Source organism: Erythrolamprus reginae, chromosome Z (assembly GCF_031021105.1).
Source record: "Erythrolamprus reginae isolate rEryReg1 chromosome Z, rEryReg1.hap1, whole genome shotgun sequence".
Classification (NCBI taxonomy): Eukaryota; Metazoa; Chordata; class Lepidosauria; order Squamata; family Dipsadidae; genus Erythrolamprus; species Erythrolamprus reginae.
In genome coordinates, this window is record NC_091963.1 from 21,646,429 (window position 1) to 21,673,144 (window position 26,716).

At 39.5% G+C, this 26,716-nt stretch overlaps 1 protein-coding gene across 4 annotated transcripts in view; it reads right to left on the reverse strand.

Moving 5' to 3' along the window:
* Positions 1 to 4,328: 4,328 nt before the first annotated feature.
* The window catches only part of ZEB1 (zinc finger E-box binding homeobox 1), a 111,116-nt gene continuing 88,728 nt past the window's right edge, over positions 4,329 to 26,716 (reverse strand). For all 4 annotated transcript variants that reach the window (XM_070729115.1, XM_070729117.1, XM_070729114.1 and 1 more), the window contains exons 5-9: positions 22,407 to 22,609; positions 14,731 to 14,836; positions 11,668 to 13,469; positions 7,405 to 7,585; positions 4,329 to 6,788 (exon numbers count right to left, since the gene is read on the reverse strand). In XM_070729115.1, the coding sequence (XP_070585216.1) occupies positions 6,235 to 6,788; positions 7,405 to 7,585; positions 11,668 to 13,469; positions 14,731 to 14,836; positions 22,407 to 22,609 (2,846 nt within the window). In that variant the 3' untranslated portion in view covers positions 4,329 to 6,234. The remainder of the gene's footprint in view (positions 6,789 to 7,404; positions 7,586 to 11,667; positions 13,470 to 14,730; positions 14,837 to 22,406; positions 22,610 to 26,716) is intronic.

The following is a 26,716-nucleotide window of genomic DNA, read 5'->3' on the forward strand; positions in this document are numbered from 1 at the left end:
GATTGAAGCTATGAGGGTTTGAAGCTGTAACAATGGAGTCGAGTAGAGAATTGCAGCCGTTGCTGAAGTTGTACTTTCTGCAAACGAGTTTGAAGCAGTTTACCTTGAGTTTCTATTGATTGTTTGTCCATGTATTATTGTGGTTGAAGCTGAAGAAGTTGTTGACAGGTAAGATGTTTTAGCAGACAATTTTATGATCGGACCACAGGCGGTGCATTTCCAGATTGCCCAAGCCCAGATTTCAAGCCTGGTGGCATAAGGGATTCTACTGTGAGTAGAGGAGTGGAGTACTTCTGGACCTGCTCAATTGTTTTAATATACAGTGAGGATTCCAGGTGGACGAGCTGTGGTCTAGAATTGGCCTGGCAAAGGTTTTGTATGAAACTGCCCCCTATTGCTGAACCAGCAGCGATGATCAGTTGGTCACATCCCCAAAACGGTTTTCTTGCTGCTGCTCCTTGAAATCGGCTTGCAAATAATCCTCTGCGCAACACACATTTTGATGCGATGCAAACTGGTAAGAAAGATAAGCAGAACCCACCCCTGCTCGGTGCAACTAATTTTTAATAAGAAAATGCAATTATCACCCCTTATTTTGTTCTCCGCAATACTGTTTCTTTGGAACTTTGTCTAAAGTTCCAGGGAGTATTTTGAAACAATTAAAAATGGTTGTATGGTAGCTGACATACATTCTAAACATTCTATCATTAGTTTTCCTTCTTTTTTTTCCTTTGAACTTTCAGATTGGATAAAATGATATGTAGACTTGTAAATGAAAATATATAAAGACTGGTCAGTGTGATTAAACTGTTAGGTATGCTATTATTAATATTATTAATATTATATATTATGAAATATAATATTAATATTATTAATATTAATTAAAATGCTCTTATTAATATTCTTCATATCAGGAACAAGTCACTGCAAACTCCAAAATTGGAATAAACGTTTGCATAAATGTAGCCTCACTTAAGAGGGTATGTTCTTAAATTTAATTATCACTATATTTACCTAACAAGAAAGTTACAATGACAAAATTAATGTAATCAGAATAAATAGGATGCATTTTTATTTTACTTGGTATTATTCGACCAAATATTGAAAAGTTTTTACATCATAGATACTTTTCATTTAACATTAATCTATAACTCTACTAAACCTTGTCAATATTTTTGTCTTTGAGAAAATACCATATAATTAGATCAGTAGTGGGTTCTAACACCCATTACTACTGGTTCGTGCACGCACGCTGCACAGAAGCATCATGGGTGGGTGGGCGGAGCTTCCTGCCACTACTACTATCGGTTCGCAGAATCGGGCTGAACCGGGAGCAACCCACCACTGAATTAAATCTTGTTACTTCAACATTCTTTTATTGCAAATCTTATTTTCCTAACAATTATATTGCTTGATGCAATTAAAAGAATTACAGATAGTTGGTTTAAAACAGTTTGTTAATGACCATTTAAAGTTACAACAGCCAGCACTGAAAAAAAGTCACTTATGACAACTTTTCACACTTAGGTTGCACCATCTTCATGATCACATCATACATCAAAATTTAAATGTTTGGCAACTGGCATGTGTTTATGACAGTTGCAGTGCCCAAATACCAGTAGTTTGATGTTAGGCATAGCATCAAAGGATCAGCAAATACAGATTTAGAGTTACTGAAAGAGTGGAATAGGACAATTTAATTAGAGAGGAAGTGTAATGATTGGGGGTGGGGTTTTCATCCTTTAAAAGAAAAGCAACCAATAGATTTTTTAAGGAGAAAAATAGAAAACATTTATAAGGAGTATTTAAGTCCTAATAACATTTGTCTTAAAAAAATGGAGCCTAAATGTTCTTAGATTTACTGAGCTTGAATTGCTTTGGTTGATTTAGAATAAATGTAGACCATTTGGACAGATTGAGAAAGATGTTAGGAAAAGTAAATTGGGATATTTTGGAATGGTGTTTGATATTTTTACAGGAGGAGGAGATTCTCCTTTTCTCCTGAAAATAAGATACCAGCCTGCTGTTGGAAAAGATGGGGAACAGCTGCTAGTCTGTCAAAGTAGGACAATGAAGCAATGAGGAGGCCACCGTTGTAGCACAGGTGACTATTAGTGAAGAGATGATGAGATAGAATAGCTTACATTCAAGCCAATAGTTGTGGTCCTCAGGAAAGGGAGATGAAAGCAGAGGAAATGATATGCAAATGGAATCTTGCAAAGTGGTGGAAAAAATCAATTGAAATAAAATGAAAACGAGGGATTTGGGTGAACTGGAGAGGCTGCTAGGGAAACCAGTGCACCAAAAATCAGAGTTTGAGACTGTAGGCATGGTGAATAATAAGATGTATTTGAACTGGGCAGGGTGAATGAAGGAATGTTAATTTCTTTCTCTTTGATTTGTCTTGGTACATTGGCAGCGCCATGGTGTGAGAAAGTCTGATGGATATGTCCGGCTGAAGAGTTTTATGATATTGGTGTTTGGGAGTGAAGAATGATTGTATGTTTTATGTTCTGGGAGCACAGATGACAGGGGGTGACTATATGTAGTCGATACCTTATGATCACTGGTTCAAACATTTGAAGTAATGACAGTTTTGAATGAATGGTGGTTACGACTAATTCTGGCTGTTCCATGGCCGCATGATCGTGATATGTGGACTTGGCAATTGGCTCATAGTTATGACTCATTTCACTGTCCCATGATCACATAATCACTGTTTGCAAACTTCCTTGAAGGCTTCTCCAGAAAATCAATGGGGAAACTGGCAGGGAAGTTTGCATATCATTGAAGTAAGTCAGCCCTCCACTAGCACATCTTCTACCAGCCCTTCATGCTATCCCCTTGTTGGACCTTCCTCATATCCCCACACATCCCCTTGTATTCTCCTGACCCTTGCAAATACCCTCTTGCTCTCCACACCCAGCAATAGCTACTTTCCTGCTTGGCAGATTGCTTGCAAACTATCTGCAACTTACAAATTCCTACTAGTTTCCCTGTGGATTTGATTGTAGAAAGATGGCAGGAAGTTGCCTCACCTAATTACTGTTAACAACTGCAACCATAATACAGTGATTGTGTTTTATGTAGGGGTGAAATGCTACTGGTTTGGCCCGGGCATACTGGTAGTGGCGGATGCCGGTGTTTCAGAGAATTGGTAACGGCAGTCACGCGGGGCTCCACCCACCTGGACATTGCCATTTTCTTTTTTAATCTCTGCGTATGTGCAGAGGGTGAAATAGCACATATAATGGTGGCGCTCATGAAGCATGTGTGCAAAACGCAGAGTACACGTGCTTCCAAAATGGTAGGGAAGATAAATAGATTTGATCGCTGGCCTTATGGCTGCATTGCATAGTGACAGTAACTCCAGTCCCAACTGGCCATTGGGGTTGAGAATTATGTATACAAGAATGTTTTAGAAGTACCACTGAAGTGATATACATACAACAGTTGGTGCTGGTGAAAAAGATGAATGGTGACGTCCAAAGAGATGGTGGAGGAAAGATGTCTAGGATGAGATTCTGTTTATATATGTCAAAAATACTCAGACAAACAATTAAACTGTGAACAACAGCCTAATCAAGAAATCGCCAAGAAGATTCCCAACAATACGGATAGGGCAAGTCATTTGTATATAAAAGAGACCAAACCACACTCCCTTCTAATATTGAAAATGTTAGCTAGTTGGGCAATGAAACATCTACAAGAAAGCATCCAAATTCAGAGAGCATCAGGGAACCCATAATATACATTTTTGGAGTTTCCAGAATTCCTTTCAATGTAAATCTCATCTCTGCAGCATCTACGGAATTGCTTTTTAACTATTTCAAAATATGAGCAATCCATACCTGCATGATTTTATAGGACAGCTTTGTTATTCCAGGGTGGCAAAATCAGGATGACTAGTAGCAAATTCTCTAACTAATACAATGTTTTAAAAGGAATAAGCTGTAGCTTCAAAAAACTTATGCCTTTTAATAGTACTTTTTAAAAATATAAGACACCACCATACTCTTTTTAATCTATAGCAATATGCACAGACACTATACAGTATATGGTATAAACCACCCTGGCTGATTATGCACTTGACTTACTTTTATGGAATTCAGTGAAAATGTTCTCATTAGGAAGAAAACATGATGTTTTTTTCTTATGACACCTTCTCCATACCCTTGATAGCCTCTAGGTCAGGCAGGAGGGTATTTTGAGAGCAGTAAAGGGGAAAGGAATTCAGTGATTATTGTTTGGATAAAACCTCAGCGATATCCCATAGAACTATAACAAACGATAAACTTCATTATCACAATAATGACAGTAAATCAGGCTTATTGATGCTTTTTATTGTGAGATGGGGAGTCTGGTAAAAAACTAGAAAATGACCATGATATAACAAGGAACTTAAAAAATGAAGATTCAGATTTGTAACTCACATTTATGAATACAGGAACAAATTGGCACAGAAATGTTAAACATTGTTCCCACACTGTTTAGAAGATTACTCTAGCTTGGTTTCCTTAAAGAAATGAGTGTTTTATGGTAAGATTAATAAAACTGCAGAGCATCATGCTATTTAGTCATACAGTGGATTTCAAAATTTAAGAGCTTTATAGTAAAAACTGGGAAAAGGTGAAATGAATTGATTGCAATTGTAAATTGATACATTCCCATTTTAATTCTCCTCTTCTACAGTCCAAGGCAAGTATAAATGTTAACATAACACTGTTAAATCAAATCTCAATGCAAGAGAACCAATTGCCTCTCTACTTTAAATCTTATCAACTTTCCAAATTTTCATACTAAAATATATTATTGTATTAATACAAACTACTGTATTATACACTACTGTGTAATAAATAAAGAAATATAAAAATAAGACACATAAATATAAAAGTTTTCTAAACCTAAAAGGTACATGTCAGTAAGAAGGGTATTAATACTGCCAGATTTGAAAACATACAGTACAAAATGTTGCACAGATCTAAACTAAAGAAAGAAAATAATACTGATAGGTTAAATCAGCTAACATTGTCAATAAATGGGGTCCAGAATAACTAACATTTGGAAACATATGAGCCCAATAATATATCATGTACTTGTCTGAAATAAAGTGAGCCAATATAATAGATTAGAAATTTCCCTTCATAATTACTGTAGAGAAATTTTCTCCAGATAAGTAATGAAAAAGCAACAACTAAGAATGAAGAATTACTTTATGAAATCTACCAGTGCTTCTACTTCTCTGAGGGCTGGGTTTTTTTGTCCCATGATTTAGTTTACTGAAATTTAATACAAATCAACAAATGCTAGTTATTGTAGGCCACACATTGGAGAAAGGCTGGTCAAAGCCTTTAAAAATACTGAGAAATGGCACTTACAGCACACAGGGTCTTGCATAAGGCCAAAAGAGATTCAAAGCTTCATGTCATATCCTTCATATTTTTTACTACACACTCCAGACACAATTACAAACACTGATTTTGACAACTTCGCTGTCCTCACCAGTATTAACACTGTTAGTTCCTGCAATCAGAAACCCATCACAATCTTTCTTTTCAAACTATATTTTCAACCACATGAATAAACTTCAGTCCTTCTATCAGTTGCTCCCTTAAGGCTAATAATACACTTTAAATGAGAACATGTTCTACTAACAACATCTAAATGTTATAAACTGCTACCTTCTAAGCTGAATTTACAAAGGTAGTCAAACACTGTTTGGAACTGTGTCATATCTTTCTGCTTAAGGGAAGTCTGTAGTGCAGAAATTCTCACATTTTAAACACATAATAAAATACTGAAGTGGAATTAGCAGAATTGTTTCACTGATTTTTTTAAAAAAAAGTAACATAAAATATCTCCCAATTGTACAATCAAAATATTAAACAAAAAAGAATACTGATGGTAACAAATTGATGTCCAACACATACCTAATGTTTCCTGTAACATGTTAACCTATTTGCTTCCAGAGTTGTTTTCTTCCAATCTATTTCAGGTCTCAAACTTGTTTCTAAATTTGAAAACTGTGAAAAATTATTAGATTTGAGATTCAGGCACACCTGGATATATATATATATATATATTTATATTTTCTGTTTTTTTAAAATTTTTGTTACACAGTAGTGAACAGGAATCACAGTGCACAGACTACTGTGCTTCCATAAAAAGCATGTAGAGTATAGAACAACTTTCATTACTAATTGAGATTCTTTCTCTTGTACAAAATCTCATCAGTTAAACTTTACTTGTTGCTGCCTCTGACATTAGCTCCTCTTTTAATATAACCTCTGGTTTAATACTGTTTCCTTCATCTACGGCTTCTTCGTCCTTCATGCTTTCTTCAGTTATTTCCTCTTCCTCCTCCTCCTCCTCTTCCCCCTCTTGCTCTTCCTCCTCCTCTTGTAATTTTCCACATTCTTTTTCTTTTTCCTCCATCTCTTTGTCTTCATCTTCTTCCTCCTTTTCACTGTCTTCCTCCTCTCTTGTGAAGCTTCCTCTCTCATCAAAGTCAAGTGGTGAGGGAGAAGCTCCTGCCTCTGCATTCTCGTTCCCCACGTGCTCCTGTGTGGTTCCTTCTAGTTCTGTGCTGTCACGTTCCTCAGCTTCCCTTTTGCAATAGGAGTAGCGATGATTCATGTGCTGAGAGTAAGACCCCGAGTGAGAAAAGCGTTTGCCACATTTGTCACACTGATAGGGCTTCTCTCCAGAGTGCAGTCGCATATGTTCAATTAAATGATGCTTGTGTTTAAATGCCTTTTTGCAGATTCCGCACTCATGAGGTCTTTTGCCTGAAAAATAAAAATGAAATTATTTCCCTAGATGTGACTATATTTTGCTTGAATGCGTACTTTCTCATTGTATCTATACTTCTGAATTTTTTAAAGGGAATCCCAAACAAAAATTAGTTCATCAGAAGTCAAAAGTGCTATTGCTAACATATTGCAAGCCACCCTGAGTCTAAGGAGAAGGGTGGCATAAAAATCGAATAAATAAATAAATAAATAAATAAATAAACAAATAAATAAATAATAAAAGTGGGGTACTGTCCTCAACAATCATTATAAGAGAGCCCCCTTCCCGTTTTCTCATCAAAAATATCAGGAGAGAGTGAGAATTGTTGGCTGACATTTGTAGCTCATTTGTCTAATCCTTTCCTTGCTCTGACATGTGTCAATTACCTATAACAGCTCAAAAGTTACTTCCTTTGTTTAGCCTCCTTAATGAAGAAAGTATTTGCAATGCTCTATCTCCAAAGTATAATTCAAATTAATGAATTCGTTACAACTTGTTCCATTTTTCAAAAATGTTTGAGACTAACAAGGAAAATGTCCTTGTAATCCTCTGAATCTATGCTCTAGTAAGTCCCAAATTAACAATTCGGGACTTTATTTTGTGCTCACCTACCTGTATGTTCATATTTATGCCTTAAAAGTGAGCTACTCTTCTGGAATATTTTGTCACATAAATCACATGCATACATTCCATTTTCTGTTTTTCTCATCTTCTTCTTCGGTGGTGTAGAATCAGAATCATTTGGATCCTCTACATTTGATATTCCTTCTGAGCTAGTGTCTTGTCTTTCTTCCTAAAATAATCAAGGGACAGAATTCTTAATCTGTTAAAATATAATATTGGTAATAGGTTACACAATAAAAATCAGGATCAATATTTACTGCACTTATTTAATCATTTAACTTATTTAATGTCACTTATGACATAACCATAAATACTGTTAATGAAGGCCATAATATATGCATCTCAGAATAAGAGATATTTGATTTTAAAGTCATGGAGGAAATTGATTATGAAGAATTTGTTGGTTTTTTTAAAGATCTTCTTAATGATTTCAGAAGATCTTTTGTAATTGAAGTACGTGAGAAAGGAAAGAATGAAGCACATGTAGAAAAAATGGAGAAGATAACAAAAGAAGAAAAAAAAAGGACTGATGAAAATGATGATGAAATGAGAAAGAATATTGATAATGAAATATTAATGACTATGCTGATGAATATATTGAAATTTATGATTCCCACTGGAGTTTACAGTGCTAAAAGAAAAAAAATATACTAAAAATGATTGTGTCCAGATTGATGATGATGATGATTTTGAGGTGTATAAGGCTACAAAAGGTATGGAAAAAATTAGATATATACAGAAAACAGACCTAAGAGAGAGAAAAAGAGTGAGGGGAAAGAGAACTTTTTTGTATAAAGGTAAAAGAAAGAAAGAAAGAAAGAAAAAAAGTTATGAAAATGGAGATGGAAACAATATTTATATAAAAAGGAAACAGATGAGAAATTAAAAGGAACAGATGAGGGGTGTTGGAATGCTATAGAAATGTTTTATTTTCTTCTTCTTTTTGTTTTTCCCTTTATTATAATTACTATTCCAGATTTAATTGTGATACAAATGTTAATTGTTTAGAATCTGAAATATATAATTAATATAATTATTTTATCAAGTGTTAAGTTTCCTGCTTTGTTTATAGAGGTTGATTTTGTATATTAGATGGATGAATTGATAATCGTGACAGATTAATTTTTGACCCAATATAATTAATGATAAGTATAAATGTGGAAAACTAAGAATGAGAGAAAGTGGAAATAGATCAAATAAAAAAGATATACAGTGATCCCCTGATCATTGCGAGGGTTCCGTTCCAGGACCCCTCGCAATGATCGGTTTTTTCGCGAAGTAGCGCTGCGGAAGTAAAAACACCATCTGCGCATGTGCAGATGGTGTTTTTACTTCTGCCGCAGCAGCGAGGAGCCGAAGATTGGGGTTTCCCCACCGCCCACGCAAACTCCTCGCTGCCGCTCACCCGCCCCTTCGCCCGCCCACGCCGTTCGCTCGCGCCGCTTCCCAGCTGAGTCCTGAAGCCAATTCGCTTCAGGACTCAGCTGGGAAGCGGCGCGAGCGAACGGCGTGGGCGGGCGAATGGCGGGCAGGCGCGCGGGCAGGCGGCGGACAAGCCGTTCGCTCGCACCGCTTCCCAGCTGAGTCTTGAAGCCAATTCGCTTCAGGACTCAGCTGGGAAGCGGCGCGAGCGAACGGCGTGGGCGGGCGAGCGGCAGCGAGGAGTTTGCGTGGGCGGTGGGGAAACTCCTCGCTGATGCCCGCCGCTCGCCCTCCCGCCAGCAAGAGGGGGAAGACCCAGGGAAGCCGCCCAGCAGCTGATCTGCCCGGCGCCATCTACGCATGCGTGCCCATAGAAAAAAGGGCGCGCATGCGCAGATGGTGTTTTTACTTCCGGGTTCAAAAATCGCCATATAGCCGTTTCGCAATGATCGGGATCGCAATACCCGGGGGATCACTGTATTTTGATTCTTTATTATTCTACATATGAGATCGGTTTATATGTATTTGAAAAATCCATTATGCAGAGATTTGAAGATTTAAATGACTTGGAATCATGTAGATAAAATAATGATGATTAATATGAGAAGCATTATGAGGTATTATTATTATTGTTATTATTGTTGTTGTTGTTATTATTATTAACAACAACAGCTCGCCGGCACACACATACAGGTTGGAGCCACCTCTGACATCCATGCCATAGATTCGCTGTTACTGATCTAGGGAGTGTTAGTGTAAAATAAAGGTTTGGTAAGAAAAAAATATGTAGATTGAAAAATGAAGGCAGTTTCATTAATATCTTGTACACGTTGAGAATATTTATGCTATAAGGATCCCTAGTATGATAGGCAGTCCTCATTTAGTAACTCCCTATTAAACAACTATTTACAAGTACCATGGTAATAAAGAATAATATTTTTTCTCCATTATGTGCAATTATGTTCAAATTTGTATCCAATTTGATTGTTGCTTGTATAAGAGGGTGGGAGACATGTACCTTGGTCTATATACCAAATGAATGACCCATTGGGATGCCCATATCAAAACAACTTACCTTAGGTCTGGCCAGAACTTGAAAATAACGTTTAATACAGCACAGTATTTAAACAAAATGGTTTGGTTGAGATCTGTATATGTGGGACTGATTGGGGAAGATTGCAGGGGTGACATCAACATATAATTTTATTATATTTTAACTACATCTTAAATTATTGTATTTTATTTAATTTCATTTTAGGCTGTATTTTACTCCAATTTCATTTTAAATTGTATTTTATCCATTTTAAATTGCTTTTATCAAATTTTAGTGATAATTTGTTTCTGGAACTTTGCATTTTTTAAAAAAAGTTTTATTTATTAGTTTTTCAAATTTTTAAAAACAATTCTATAATTTAATACAGATCTATGCCCATTTTTAAAAGTTTGTTACCTTTCTTATAATTACCTCTTTATAAGTACATATATTACATTGCATTTTTCTATATTTCTCATTTTTTGTACGCCTTTATTGCCAATCAAATTATACCAATTATTCCAAATTGTATGGTATTCTGAGTTGTTAATTTCCTTAATCTCCTATCCATTTCTGCACATCTAAAACTTTTGTCTATGATATTATTTTCTGGCGGGGTCTCTTTGTTTTTTCAAAATTGTTCATAGGATATTCTTGCAGCCATAATTATATGGGTAATTATATACTGTATTTTTTGGGGGGCTGCACTTTGATATGGCCCAAGGACTAATCAATAAAGATTCATGTCATGCCATGGAAGGCCAGAGATTTCTCACCAGATTATAGAGATTCAGGTAAGAAACAGCTTAACGGTACCCATAAATCAGTCTAAAAGGAGGGGGGAGGGAGAGGGAAGGCATATTAATGAAGACTTCACCAACTTACTCCATAGAGCACATCTTACCACATTGTATTTAACATATTTACATTTGCCACTCCCTACATTTGATTTAATTCAGCCTTATTAACAGTTTTAATTTGATTGGTAAGACAAGAAGACAATGTTGTGGATAAAATCAGAATGCTATACCTACTGTTAAAACTTCAGGAATACCTTTAATGCTCAATTATGAGGCGTGCTGAAAACTATTAAAGGGAAATACATGATGCATATAACAACTGAAGCAGAGAACAACAAAGGAGAAGATGAAGAACAGAACTCTAGGTAGACAAAAAAAAAGCAACTAAAGGATTAGTACAGAATCCAAAAGGGAGTAATATACTGCAATTATTCAAATGGAAACATTTTTCTATCATTTGTTCCAATATGCCAAGTAAGCAACACTTTTTCATAAATATCCATCTTCAAAAATATTTGACATAGTATTAACTTGTCCATCGCTTTCATAGATTCAAAAACAATAGCATGCATCTTCAAAATTCTATTTATATCTTTTCAGAAATATATTTTAATGCACAAATGCATGCTAGACATGTGTATTACACTACTAAACATCACAGTTTAGCCAGGTTGAAAGAGAAAACGGAAACAATGGCAACACCATTTACGAAGTTCTGATTTGATCTGTCCACTCTTGGTTGTAGGCTATGTGATATAGTTAAGCATCCAGGAAGTGTTATGAAAGATCCTTGTTTATACAGTATTCAGCATAAAGTACTTACACAGGAAGTAAAAAAATGTTTTGAACTTTATCAGCCATATGTGATTAGTCAAGGTAGCATATAATCTTAGTAAAATTAAGATTACATTTTATCTATATCATGCCTCGTACTTTTTTTTTATAATACTGCTAATAAGATGAAATATTGATATAAATGGGTATAAATTTAGGTACCTGATTTCCATTGCCCTGCATCTGTTTTGGTGTTTCTTGAACTGTAGGGTTAATTGTGGTTGAATAAGTATAAGCTACCTGTGGGATAAGAATGGTTTGCTTATTGGCAGCAAGAGCTCTCAAGCACGGAACACTGTTCTGGTCAGCAATGGCAACAATTGTAGGTAGCTGGGCAGTAACTGTAGGGATAGTAATATTAATGGGATTGGCACTTGGTGGGATTACATTTACAATTGGTTCAGAGTCTGTAATACTGCTGTCTTTTTGTAGTTCTTTTTTTGCACAAGTTAAGTTCAAAGGTTCTTCCTGAACAGAATATGAGCTGTTCTGGTAAACACTAGTGGATCGTTCCAATGATTCTCCATGTTGCTTTGGTAATGAAAGGTCAAGAGGTTCTATTTGTGGCTCTTCCTGGGCATTTTCATTAAGGTACAAGAGACTCTGTGCATTTCTAGATGAAGAGAGGTTAAGGGGTGACGGGGATGGTGTGTTTTGCTGCGAGCCGTTATGAGCTGATCCTGTTGATACAGTCTGTGGTTTATTGGTTTTAAGAGGACTTACAGCATTCAATTGGCTATCCTGGGATTCATTTTCAGCTGTAGGTCCAATGTGGACATCATTATTAACAGAGGTTTTTAATTTGTCAGGTTCAGGGGAAGACTGGCCAGATGTTGGTAAAGAAATCTGGCCAGCTTGCATTTTTTCAAACCACTTTTTAACAACATCCAATGGCAAATTGACGGAATCGGCAATTTTGGAGAGCTCATCTGAGCTTGGTTGTGCATTTAACGCATAATAGGCTTTAAGGAGGGATAAAAGGTTTTTTAAAGGAGGTTGGCCAGGAGATGGGTTAACCTCCCCTGCTTCTGATAAAGCAGAGGATTCAGATTTTTCAACTTCTGGACCACTGAACTGAGGTGGCTGAGTGGAATTTTTGTTATCATAGTGCTTTGATTCTTGAAGTGCATTAGGTTCCCCTGGACAGTCGTCACGAAAAAGGCAAGTGCTATCATTGGTTTCTCTTTCAAAACTTTTTTCTTTTTCAGACTTCACTCTGAGATCTTCTGGTAGTTTCTCAGTTTTGCAGTTGTTGCTTGGGGCAGAGTTTTCTTTTTTCAGATTCTGCGGTATAACCTGAAGAGGGGTAGGTTGCTCCAAACTGTAATTAATAATAATTTTGGTTGTCCCATCTTGATCAACCAAAGGAAGACTGATAGCTGAAATAAGGGAATGTCCAGCTTGTTGTAAGGGTGCAGTGTTGATTGTTTCTTGTTCTTTGGATGTAAGATTGGCGTGACTATTCTCCAATACCTGCCTTATCACATTACCATCGACTGCAACTTTAAGCACATTCTGAATGTCACTTAAGTTGATGCTTATTGGAGATACCAAACCAACAGTTGGCAAAACAACAGCTTGCACCACGCCCTGAGTAGAACTGGTTGCCTGTAATTGGCTACCACCACTAAATATCCCATTTTGCAAAGGGGCTGAACAGTTGATTCCTGATGCAACCACTATAGGTTTGAATTCATAATCCACAGGTTCAGTTTTAATTTGGTTTACAGGGAGCTGTTCTTGTAAGGGCTTATTTTCTATCTTTTGCCGTACTTGTGGTCTTGTTGGGCTACCCGGGGATGCAGAAAGAGAAGGAGAAGAGCACTGAGATGTCTTGATCCCTGATCGTGCTCGGCCATTCACAGGCACCATTCCAATACATTTCTTACTGCTTATATGGGAACTGTAGGAACCAGAATGGGAAAAACGTTTCTTGCAGTTTGGGCATTCATATGGCTTCTCTCCTGGATACATACATATATAAAAAAGAAATATTATAATGTATACATGTTACTTATAGGATAGATTTACAAAATAAATACTTAAAGAGTTATACGAATAAAAGATGCATTCCAGATGAGGAAAGAACCCTGATACCTCTATAACAACACCTTTGTATTTCCAGATTTAGAATTAACACAGGTTGATTGATATGTTATTCAAACCTTGTAACTCCTACCCTGTAAATGGAATGGTATTTACATATCTACAGGTCTTTTTCTTTCTACTAATAATGAATACATTCCCATTTTTTCTGCGAGGGATCTGTTTCTCGCCTGATTATACAATAGGTATATTGCATAAAATGCTTTCACCAACAATAATTTATTCACCGACCTTTTAAATATAAGTAGTTCAACTGAACCACTAATATAGTATGGTATACAGTACATGTGTCAAAACGTTTTAAATGGTAACATCTAAGACAAATAAATAATACAAACAAGGCATAGTGCTCATTCTCTGCTGGAAGCAAAGAAGTCATTGAAAGGAAAATTATGTCAAAACATTTTACAGCATGTAAATGCTTATACATGGAGAAATTCTAATCATTTGGACAAATAGGTAAACAACTGGTATACATTAGTCCCTCACCTATCGCTGGTGTTACGTTCCAGACCTGGCCGCGATAGGTGAAATCCGCGATGGGGAATTTATCGACTGATAGTACTTATTTAAGTATTTATATTGTAATTGTTTGGTAAGTTTTCATTGTTTTAAGTGTTTATAAACCCTTCCCACACAGTATTTATTTTAGATACAGTATTTAAATACAGTATTTACAATTTTAGATTTATTTATTTTTTAAAAAACCTGCTGATCGAGTTCGGCGGGCTGTTTAAATCTGCCGATCGACTTCCTCAGAAACCCGCGATGAAGTGAAGCCGCAGTAGGTGAAGCGCGGTATAGCGAGGGACTACTGTATATGAAATTTCTATGAATTAATATAACTTTTCTTGAAGCAGATTAGAATGGAAATATAAGATAGCTCATGCATAGACAATATATTTGGATTCAATCCAATTATTTAGTGTAACAACAATAAGAGCGTAGCCCATAAAGTGATAACTACTTCAATATTATTTGAACACTAACAGCCTATTTAATTTTATTTTTACAATTTTATTCTATTTTAACTATTCACTGAAAAATTATATTCAAAATAGACAGAATTTATGCTATGGCACAAAAGTTAAGTGACAAACAAAATACCAGGATATTTACCACTGTGGATTCTTAAGTGTTCCTTTAAGTGATGTTTATATTTGAAAGCTTTTCCACATTCAGTGCACTTGAATTTTCGATTACCACTAGATTGTGTCACATGTCTCTGTAAGACAAAATATGAAAATTAATCACAAGACTAAACAGGAATAATAAAGTCTGTATGTGTGAGAAATCTTTTATTTATAATAAAATACAGTGAATTTTAACAGAGATAAAAATCATTAGATGATTGAGGATATTGCTTGTGAAAAAAGAACAACAATGAAAGCAGGTGAGCCATATTAGATAAACAAGCTACAAAAATCACGTTATCCTCTACTGAATTTCAGGCAGAGGGGTTGTTCCATTTTACATGGCTAGGAAATTCCATAAGGCATTATGTTATCTATAAAGAATGTGAATAAAAAAATTATAAATATCATAGAAAAATTATTTTTAATTATTGGAATTGATTTTTCCATTTACATGCTCCTTGTTCTTACTCTTGGCCTTGAATTCCTTTATGCATCCACACCATCTAACTGCTTTAGAAAAGATAGCCCAGTCACAAATATACTCAATGAGAAATTATTTTCCAAATAAATGCACATAAATCTTATTTCAAAAGTTAGCACAATTCAAAATTTAATAATCAGTATTCCTAAACAACATTAAAGTGACTTTACTATAATTTTATAGTTACTATAATTTCTGTCATTTTTAAAAAAGCACTATTCTGGAATATATAGAATGTATATATTCCTATCTTCTGCAGGAAATCGGGGGGAAGTTTTTTTTTAAAAAAAATCCTATTATATAAAGTAGATTACACAGATGAGGCTAAACTCTCCCTTGTGTTCATAAATGCCAAAAAAGACTTAAAAGCAGTAGGGATCAGAATGAAACCTGCATAGTGGGAATCTAGTAGCTTGATGTCTGGCTAGTCCTAGTAGTTCTCCCAGGAATTGCCAAACCCTTCTCCTAAAACAAGGGTGTCAAACTCAAGGCCTGGATCAGGACCATGGATTGTTCAGATCTGGTGTGCAGGGCCACTCTGGAAACAGCAAAGGACCAGCCCATAGTGCCTCTGCCAGTGAAAAGGGAGCTTGGGAAGGCCTGCCCTTACGTCCTCTGTTTTCGCTGGCAGAGGTAGAAGGAGGCCATTGCATTGACTAGAAGAGCATTCGGGCCACCACATGCATCCCTGACAAGAGTGACATCGAGCTGGCCATGCCTACCCTAGTAACCCCCCCCCCCCCCGGTCAAACAAAACCCTGATGCAGCCCTCACTGAAATTGAGTTTGACAACCCTGTCCTAAAACATGCTGTCCCCTCCCGCCCCACAATTTTTGGAGCAAGTTGATTAGAGAGGTTGCCACCAGCTACTTCCTTTGAGAAAAGTCATCACATGCATGTGAGAACAACTCTACCAGCCTAGACTGCAGTTCTTGAAATAAAACTGATTCTATAGTGCTAATTAGTTTTACAGATCTCAGCTTGCTCCCTCAATTCTCTAGATATGTACATTGGTAATAATGTTACTAACTCTTTTATGGTTTGTCATTTCTGGGTTGAAAATGTCCAAAGATACTTTACCAGAAGAGCCCTTCACTCCTCCACTCGAAACAGAATACCCTATGAGACTAGACTTTCAATCCTGGGCCTAGAAAGTTTAGAACTAAGACGCCTTAAACAAGATCTAAGTATTGCCCACAAGATCATATGCTGCAACGTCCTGCCTGTCGGCGACTACTTCAGCTTCAACCACAACAACACAAGAGCACACAACAGATTTAAACTTAATATTAACCGCTCCAAACTTGACTGTAAAAATATGACTTCAGTAACCGAGTTGTCGAAGCGTGGAACTCATTACCGGACTCCATAGTGTCATCCCCAAACCCCCAACACTTTACCCTTAGATTATCTACGGTTGACCTATCCAGATTCCTAAGAGGTCAGTAAGGGGCGAGTACAAGTGCACTAGAGTGCCTTCCGTCCCCTGTCCTATTGCTCTCCTATATCTCCTATACCTTACTTCTATTCCTATATTTCTTCTTCTAATTGATATGTTCTATTACTTCATCTTCTTTTCTATTATTTCTTAGATATATTTTACTATGAGTATCTCCTCTATAACCTTCATCATGTATTTTATTATGTATATATAGATATACAGTGATCCCCCGATCATTGCGAGGGTTCCGTTCCAGGACCCCACGCAATGATCGGTTTTTTCGCGAAGTAGCGCTGCGGAAGTAAAAACACCATCTGCGCATGCGCAGATGGTGTTTTTACTTCCGCAGCAGCAGCGAGGAGCCGAAGATTGGGGTTTCCCCGCCGCCCACGCAGACTCCTCGCTGCCGCTCGCCCGCCCTTCGCCCGCCCACGCCGTTCGCTCGCGCCGCTTCCCAGCTGAGTCCTGAAGCGAATTGGCTTCAGGACTCAGCTGGGAAGCGGCGCGAGCGAACGGCGTGGGCGGGCGAAGGGCAGGCGAGCGGCGTGCGTGCGGGCAGGCAGGCGGCAGACAAGCCGTTCGCTCGCGCCGCTTCCCAGCTGAGTCCTGAAGCGAACTTCCACGTTTGGCTTCAGGACTCAGTTGGGAAGCCGCGCGACTGTTTTAAAACGTCGCCGCCGGCATGGGGGGCTTGCCAGCACCCCCCGGACCCCCAACACGGGTTTGGGGGGCTGCTAGGAAGCCCCCCATGCCGGCGGCGACGTTTTAAAAACAGCCGCGCGGCTTCCCAACTGAGTCCCGAAGCCAAACGTGGAAGTTCGCTTCAGGACTCAGCTGGGAAGCCGCGCGGCTGTTTTAAAACGTCGCTGCCGGCATGGGGGGCTTGCCAGCACCCCCCCGAACCCGGGTGGCCGGGCGAGCAGCGAGCGAAGGGTGGGTGGCCGGGCGAAGGGCGGGCGAGCGGGTGCTGGGGGGGGCTTCTCGCCCTCCCGCCAGCAAGAGGAGGAAAACCCTCATTGTGTATTGGACAAAATAAATAAATAAAATAAATAAACTCTTATCCTGTTCTAGACATTCTGGGGTACAGATAAACATGACGTATTAGAAAGTGTACTAGGGCGTGCAGATGAATAAAATCTATTCAAAAATTAGCAACAATTGATTGATTACAGCTACTGAGCAAGAGCATTCCTAATTTATCTTTCATAGAATATCTCAAATGATTTCTCAGCAGACTTTGACAGGTAAGGCTGAAAATAAGTCTACCATTAAGATTCAATTTTAGAATGGATTTATTATGCCCTCCGTATCCAGATGTGTACGACCTGACTCATGTAAATATAAATATTAAACATACTTTTAATTATCATGCTAACATGAAATTATCTTATGGTTTAAGACATTTCTTTAAACATATATTGGATTATATTTAACCAAATTCATTGTATTCCAAGACTTATTCCATAAGCTATCTTGATTCTTAGTGCCTGTAGAAAATAACAACAACCATGCATCAAGTAGCTTTCCAGCTCAATAGTTCATCATTATCTGAATCAATAAACTTAGCATCTCTCCAAATTTAAAGATCCCCAGGGATCGGATAGGCATTTTTATGGTCTGATTGTATTTAGAATGAAGGACTGCGTGAAATTCTGCCTATTCATTGGGTGCAGCTTTATTTTCCAGTCTATGGCAATTAATTATATTCCGACTGCAGGATATTTTCAAAAAAATCTATTTGTGGAATAGAAGAAAGTAATGGAGTACTACATAAATAAAAGCTGTTCAATTCATGTCAGTGTTCAGAAACAGTTTGTGTTCATTAAGGGGAATAATATGGTTGTTGGCTACAGTAGTTACTTTTATTTTGCAGATAAATTTAGCTAATCTAGTTAATATTTTGAAGACGTTCAAATTGATATGACATGTTAACTGATTAGTTATTCTCTTGAATGAAAGTTGTCAATCCATTTGATGATTTCAAACTATGGATCGTATTTTGCATAACTCTATATATGAAGCTGGGCATTTGCTTCTTCCAGTCCTGGCTAGAATTTGTATTCAAATCTGGACACTAGTAAGGTTGAAGAAGAACGTGAAGCAGTGAAAGGGAAGAGGAACACAAAGGCTTTGGTAAATTGGGAAAGAAATGAAGAAAGTATGTTGGATCATGGTATGAAGAAGGTATGAAGGACGAGGCTGGAATTTGGAAGGCACGGTTCAGATACTCAAGGGAAGGCTGTGGTAGAATGAATAAGAACACTGAAGCTGGGAATTTAGGGAAAAATAAATATGAGGTTGGAGCAGGAAAGGCAGATAGGTGGAGGAAGTTTTGCAGATTGTAGGAAGTAACAGAGAAAAGAAGGGTGTAGGATTCATTGGATTAAATGGGCATGTATTAAAGTGTAGTGAGGGGTACAGTAATGAAGGAGAAACAAGATCAGAAGTAAATGCATACAAATGTGGGTTTTGGAAGTGACTTTATCTGGGAGCATAATTTGATGGTGGGAAGAGGCCTAACCATTTCGCCAAACAAATACTGGTTAATGGTGAGACACACCCTATGGTCCAAAAGGGTCCTAGGGACAGTTTGATGACCGTATATGGTATAGTGCAGCCTCAGGACCGTTACCTGGACTATTGCCTTGGACCAGATCTGAGTCATGCACTGGCTTTATTGCAGATCTGTGTCCACAGTGAGTTTCAACCTCTCTAGACCAGGGGTATCAAACTGGTGACCCGTGGGCTGGATGCGTCATGCTCAGGCCATGCCCACTTTAGTTCCACAAAGGGAAAAAACATGATGATGTATCACGTGACAGAAACATGATGTCACATGTTTGACCCCCATGCTCTAGATCAGTGATGGCGAATCTTTTTTCCCCTGGATGCTGAAAGAGCATTCACATGTGCTATTGTGCATGCATGAGTGCCCACACCCCTAATTCAATGCATGGGGAGTGTGAAAGCAGCTTCCACCCCTCCCCAGAGGCCCTCTGGAGGCCATTAATGGCCTGTTTCCAACTTCTGGTAGGCCCAGTAGGTTCATGTCTTGCCCTCCCTAGGTTCCAAAGGCTTCCTTGGAGCTGAGGGAAGGTAAAAACACCCTCCCCCACCCCTCTGGAGGGCAGGGCCAAAGTGGAATGGGGAGAGCACGGTTTTTCAAATGAAGAAAAACCTTGTCGCTCCCCGCCCCCAACTCCGATGCCCGGCTCGGCTGGGCAGCCTTGGAAAAGGCTGTGTGGGAGGTTATTTTTGTGTGTGCGCCCATATGGGCGCACACCTTAGAGGGAACATTACCCACGGGTTCCCAATTTTTGGTAGGCCTATTGGGCCCACTTTTCACCATCCACAGGCTCCGGAAGCTGGAAAGGGCAAAAAACGGCTCAATGGTCCTATCAGAAGTTTGTTTCTGAAATTCAGGTAGGACCATTAGGTTTGTTTTTCACTATCCACAGGCTGTGGAGGCTTTCCTGAAGCCTCCTTTGCCTTCCAGAAGACCGAAAATCAGCAGGCTGGACCGGACAGGGCAAAGCCAACAGCAGAAATACATATAAAACATGTAGAAATCTAAGTCTAAAAACATTCTAAAACCCCCAATTTTTAAAATCAGTCACTCACTCAATCAAACATATAATTTATTCTTCAGCTGGGGCTAGGTGTTAGATTTAATGATCCCAAACCTGTCAGCAGAGATGGGTCTTTAAAGCTTTGCGGAAGGCTAGGAGGGTGGGAGCAGTATAAACCCCCGGGGGAGTTGATTCCAGAGGGCCATGTAGGCCGCAGAGAAGGCTCTTCCCCTACGTCCCGCCAGGCAACATTGTGTAGCTGACAAGACCTGGAGAAGGCTAACTCTGTGGTTCCTGACTGCCTGCTGAGGCAGAAGATGGTCCCATAAGTAATATGGTCCAATGCCATGTAGGGCTTTATAGATCATAACCAACACTTTGGATTGCATTCGGAGACCAATTGGCAGCCAATGCAGCTCACGAGTGCTGGAGAGGTATGGGCGTATCTCAAAAGGTGCATGACGGCTACATTTTGCACCACCTGGAGTTTCCGAATGTTCTTCAAAGGTATCCCCATATAGAGAGCATTGCATGAGTAGAACTTCAAGGTGATAAGGGCATGAGTGACTGTGAGAAGTGACTCCCAGTCTAAATAACTGGTGAACTGGTGAACCAGGCGGACCTGGCCAAACGTCTCCCTTGCCACAGCCGAGAGATGGTGCTCTAAGCTCAGCTGTGGATCGAGAAGGACATCCAAGTTGTGGATCCTCTTTCAAGGGGTCAAATGTCCTCCGCCCCCCAGAGTAATGGACGGACAGGTGGGATTGTCCTTAGGAGGCAGAACCATAGCCACTTGGTCTTTTTGTGGCTGAGTCTGAGTCTGTTAACACCCACCGAACCCTAACAGCCTCCAGATACCAGCACATCACTTCCACTGTTTCACTGAGTTGACACCGGGTGGAGATGTATAGCTGAATATCATCAGCTTACTGATGATAACTCACCCTGTGTCATCGAATGATCTTACTTAGCAGTTTCATGTAGATATTAAACAACAGGGGGGAGAGGACCGACCCCTGAGGAACCCCACAGAGGAGGGACCTGGGAGTTGACCACTGGTCCTATCAACACCGACTGCGACCAATTGGAGAGGTAGGAGGAGAACCACTGTAAAACGGCGCCTCCCATTCCTAACACCTCCAGTTGGCGCAGAAGATTCCATGGTCGATGGTATCAAAAGCCGTTGAGAGATCTGAAAGCACCAGGATAGAAGAATGAGCCCTACCTGGGCCCGCCAGAGATCATCCTTCAGCATGACCAAAGCAGTTTCAGTACTGTATATATGTTATTCAGATTATATAAATTTATGCACACTGATACCTGTTAAACACTTTACCTGTTTATTAAAATAGTCATGTTTTAAAAGGCAAAGCCTCTTTAGGGGACATTTCCCTTCTAAACGCTAATAGTTTGGAACAATTATTAAACACATGCAGATTATTGGACTTCTGTAACAGGGCATCTGGAATTGTATACTTATAATTACAAGAAATATCACAGGCCATTATAATCTAATTATTCTTCATTTTGCAGTTTTGGGTGTATGAAGTAGAACATATCATTTCGGCTTTAACTGAAAAATAAAATTCATCAACTTAAAAGGGAACATGAAATAATTGTTCCAAAATATTTCATCAATAAGTAAATACCAAATGTAATATTTAAAGTTATGGGAAGTATCAAATATACATTTGCCTTATTATAGGCTAGAAATATGTTCCCTGAAAATTTGCACCAAAATAATTCAAATAAAGCAAGTTACTGATCCAATGGAAAAAAGAAAGTTTTGAGGTGGGAACTGTTCAAACAGTTTTGATCACAAGAAGTACTGGAATGTTTCCAGATCCTTAAAATAAATTGATTAAGCTGGGATAAAAATATAATAATAACATTTTTTTTTGCATAAAACAAATCTTGGATGAAAATGATCCAAGATCATTTTCCAATCACAGCATACAGATTTACAGAAAGCAAAGGGAATGCTGTATTTACAAAGCCTGGCAGCTGAAAAAGTTAGTATAACAATGATTGAAAATTATGCATAAAACATAAAATAGTACAAGAAAAAACATTTGTGCACAAAGTCAGATTCAAATTCAAACAAAATGAAAGCCCATCTAAAGCAATTACTAATATGGAACAGAATGACCATGGAATTCATTACTCACTTGATCTCTTCCTGATTTATGTGATGTCATATGGCGTTCAAGTTGTGTTCTGTATGCAAATGTATAACTGCATAAGGAGCAACTAAAGTTATCTTCATTTTTTTCATGGCGATATTTTATGTGTTCTTTTAGAGAGGTAAAGCGTTTATACCCTCTTTCACAGTAAGGGCATGTAAGCAGCTGCGAAAATGCATCTGGTGTGCCTGAATGAGAATAACAAAGTATTATTTTGTTGATCATTATTACAGTCATTCTATTTCAAAATTGCCTTATTTTCATCAGTTCACCTCTAGTCAGGACCAAGTGATGATAAAACATATGTTATCTATGCTGTATAGATATATGCAAGTTTCCTGTCATTTAACTTAGAGCGTAAAACAATCTTTTGCAGATCAAATAGCAAAATTAGAAATAGTCTATGTCAGGGTTGGGTTCTAACTTACCTCGCCGCTAGTTTGCTTCCTCCTATGCCGCGTGGCCATGCATAGTGCCAAAAATGCACATTTTTTAAAAAGCAAAAGACAAGTTGGTGGTGCATGCACAATGCCAGAAACGTGGCTTCTGCGCATGCACAGAAGAAAGGAATCAGCAAAAAAATCCCCCAAAATATCCCCCCCCCCATAAATAAATAAATCCCCCCAAAAGATGGCGGGATCCAAGACTGGTGCCAAAAGAACCAGCTCCATGACATCACCAGTGGTTTGCTACTGGTTCTACAGTGTGAACTGCGAAGAACCCACCTCTAGTCTATGTAGGAGTGATGACAGCTGAATAACTATCTGTTTTTTTTATCAACTTCTTATACCATTCTCTATTCTGTATTTCTTCTCTAATAACTGGACAGATTGATTTGAATTACTTTCTCACTTTCTCATTGTGAAGAAAAGCCACAAGGACACCTTATTGAAGAACTATGGAGGACAATAGTTAGAATGCAGTATAGCAGGATAATTCTGCTCACTGCCAGAAGTTTGAGTCTCACAAGCTCAAAGTTGATTTAGCCTTCTGTCCTTCCAAAGTCGGTAAAATGAGGACCCAATATTTTTCGCGGGGGATCATTCCAAGACCACCTGTGAAAAATGAATTTCCATGAAGTAGAGGAAAGATATTTTTTTATGTATTTAACGAGTATTTGGACTTTTAAAACCCACCCTTTGCATTAAACAGTCATTCTATAATGTTTCTCAGCTGGAACTACATGTGATATCCTACCAGTTTCTTTAATAGAGTACAGTAGTACTGTAGAAGAATTTTATGAATTTTAATGGATTTAAATTTTTCAATGGATTTAATGGATTTAAGCCCCGTTTGAAAACCCGTGAAGTAGCAAATCTGCAAAAGATGAACCGCAAAGTAGCGAGGGATTACTGTAAATCTAAGTGCTACTGATGGTCAAAATTGACTTAACAGGTTACTTAGCAAGATACACCTGGGGCAAAATTCCTGTTTGATAGGTCCTGATGATGACCCCACTCTAGTTCCTGCCTGGATAGGCAGATGGTTTTCTGAATGGCTAATAAGGTGATTAAATGCGAGGATTAAAAAGTAAAGACCTAAATCCAGGAGTGGTATTCATTTACTTTCTCTACCAATTTGCAAATGTGAATGCACGCATGCGTGGCTTGCATGCATGCCCACAGCTTCAAAATGTGCCTAAATAGGACAGCATAGTGCTGCTACTACCACCTCTGACCAAATCACATACTTTGTCTGTTAGGACAGCTCCATTCTACAGTGATTTAGAATCAAAGCTATGGAGAGTTATGGGTAACATAAATGTCATGTCTTTATAATTTTCTGCTGAATAGATGAATAGTAGTATTTAACTTAAAAGTGGGATATTAAGAGATTTTTTTCTTTTGAAAAGTTTATCTACGTAAGCTATAGCAATAGCACTTACTTATATACCACTTCACAATGTTTTACAGCCCTCTCTAATATTGCCCTCAACAATCTGGGTCCACATTTTACTCACCTCGGAAGGAAGGAAGGAAGGAAGGATGAATCAACCTTGAGCCCGGTGAGATTCGAACTACCAATCTGCAGTCAGCAGAAGTAGCTGACAGTACTGCATTCTAACCACTGCCCCACCACTGCTCTTAAAGTAGGTTCCAAGTAATTTACCACAGGTAGTTCTTATTTAATGGTGACTTTTTTCAATGTTTACAATGCTGAATGTATGGCATCTAGGACTGGTCTTTGACGTTCACTCATGTGGTCATGAGATTGTGATCCAGATGTTTGGCAATTGGCTAACAATGAGGGTGACTGCAGAGCCCCACTCACATAATTGTCAGCCAATGGAACCAGCAGGGAAGATTGCAAGTGATCTGATAAATTGCTTGCATTCTTCCCTACCCCTGTCCTGATGTATTTGTGGAGTGCCTTGAGGTCCCCCTATGCATCCTTTTCTGTCTGGCAATAGACACCTACCTCAGCCTGTTTGCAAACTCCCTGGGAATTGACAACTTATTGTTAAGATTGGTACTTAACAACAGCAATTTATTTATTTATTATTTATTTATTACTTAGATTTGTATGCCGCCCCTCTCCGAAGACTCGGGGCGGCTCACAACATGTAAAAAACAAATCATAAGCAATCAGATAAATTTAAAATATTTAAATATTTTAAAAACCCCATATGCTAACAGTCACACACACAGACATACCATGCATAAATTAAACGTGCCCAGGGGGAGATGTTTCAGTTCCCCCATGCCTGACGGCAAAGGTGGGTTTTAAGGAGTTTACGGAAGGCAGGAAGAGTAGGGGCAGTCCTAATCTCCGGGGGGAGTTGGTTCCAGAGGGCCGGGGCCGCCACAGAGAAGGCTCTTCCCCTGGGGCCCGCCAACCGACATTGTTTAGTTGACGGGACCCGGAGAAGGCCCACTCTGTGGGACCTAATCGGTCGCTGAGATTCGTGCGGCAGGAGGCGGTCTCGGAGATATTCTGGTCCGATGCCATGAAGGGCTTTAAAGGTCATAACCAACACTTTGAATTGTGACCGGAAATTGATCGGCAACCAATGCAGACTGCGGAGTGATGGTGAAACATGGGCATACCTAGGTAGGCCCATGACTGCTCTCGCAGCTGCATTTTGCACGATCTGAAGTTTCCGAACACTTTTCAAAGGTAGCCCCATGTAGAGAGCATTACAGTAGTCGAACCTCGAGGTGATGAGGGCATGAGTGACTGTGAGCAATGAGTCCCGGTCCAGATAGGGCCGCAACTGGTGCACCAGGCGAACCTGGGCAAACGCCCCCCTCGCCACAGCTGAAAGATGTTGTTCTAATGTGAGCTGTGGATCGAGGAGGACGCCCAAGTTGCGGACCCTCTCCGAGGGGGTCAATAATTCCCCCCCCAGGGTGATGGACGGACAGATGGGATTGTCCTTGGGAGGCAGAACCCACAGCCACTCCGTCTTATCCGGGTTGAGCTTGAGTCTGTTGACACCCATCCAGGCCCCAACAGCCTCCAGGCACCGGCACATCACTTCCACCGCTTCGTTGACTGGGCATGGGGTGGAGATGTAAAGCTGGGTATCATCCGCATATTGATGATACCTCACCCCATGTCCTTGGATGATCTCGCCCAGCGGTTTCATGTAGATGTTGAATAGCAGGGGGGAGAGGACCGACCCCTGAGGTACCCCACAAGGGAGAAACCTAGGAGTCGACCTCTGGCCCCCCACTAACACCGACTGCGACCGGCCAGAGAGGTAGGAAGAGAACCACTGAAGGACAGTGCCTCCCACTCCCAACCCCTCCAGCCGGTGCAGAAGGATACCATGGTCGATGGTATCGAAAGCCGCTGAGAGGTCGAGGAGCACCAGGACAGAGGATAAACCCCTGTCCCGGGCCCGCCAGAGATCATCCATCAACGCGACCAAAGCGGTTTCCGTGCTGTAACCGGCCCTGAAACCCGACTGCTGGGGACCTAGATAATCGGCTTCTTCCAAGGACCGCTGGAGCTGGAGTGCCACCACCTTCTCGACAACCTTCCCCATAAAGGGAAGGTTGGAGACTGGACGATAGTTGTTAAGTACGGCTGGGTCCAGGGAGGGCTTCTTGAGGAGGGGGCGCACAAGCGCTTCTTTATAGAGTGATGGAAAAACTCCCCTCCCCAAGGAAGCGTTGGTAATCTCCTGGGCCCAGCTCCGTGTCACCTCCCTGCTGGCCGAAACCAACCAGGAGGGACACGGATCCAGTAAACAGGTGGCGGAACTCACAGCTCCAATGGCCTTGTCCACTTCATCAGGTGTCACCAGATCAAACTCTTCCCAGACAGGTGGACAAGTACGTGCCCCAGTC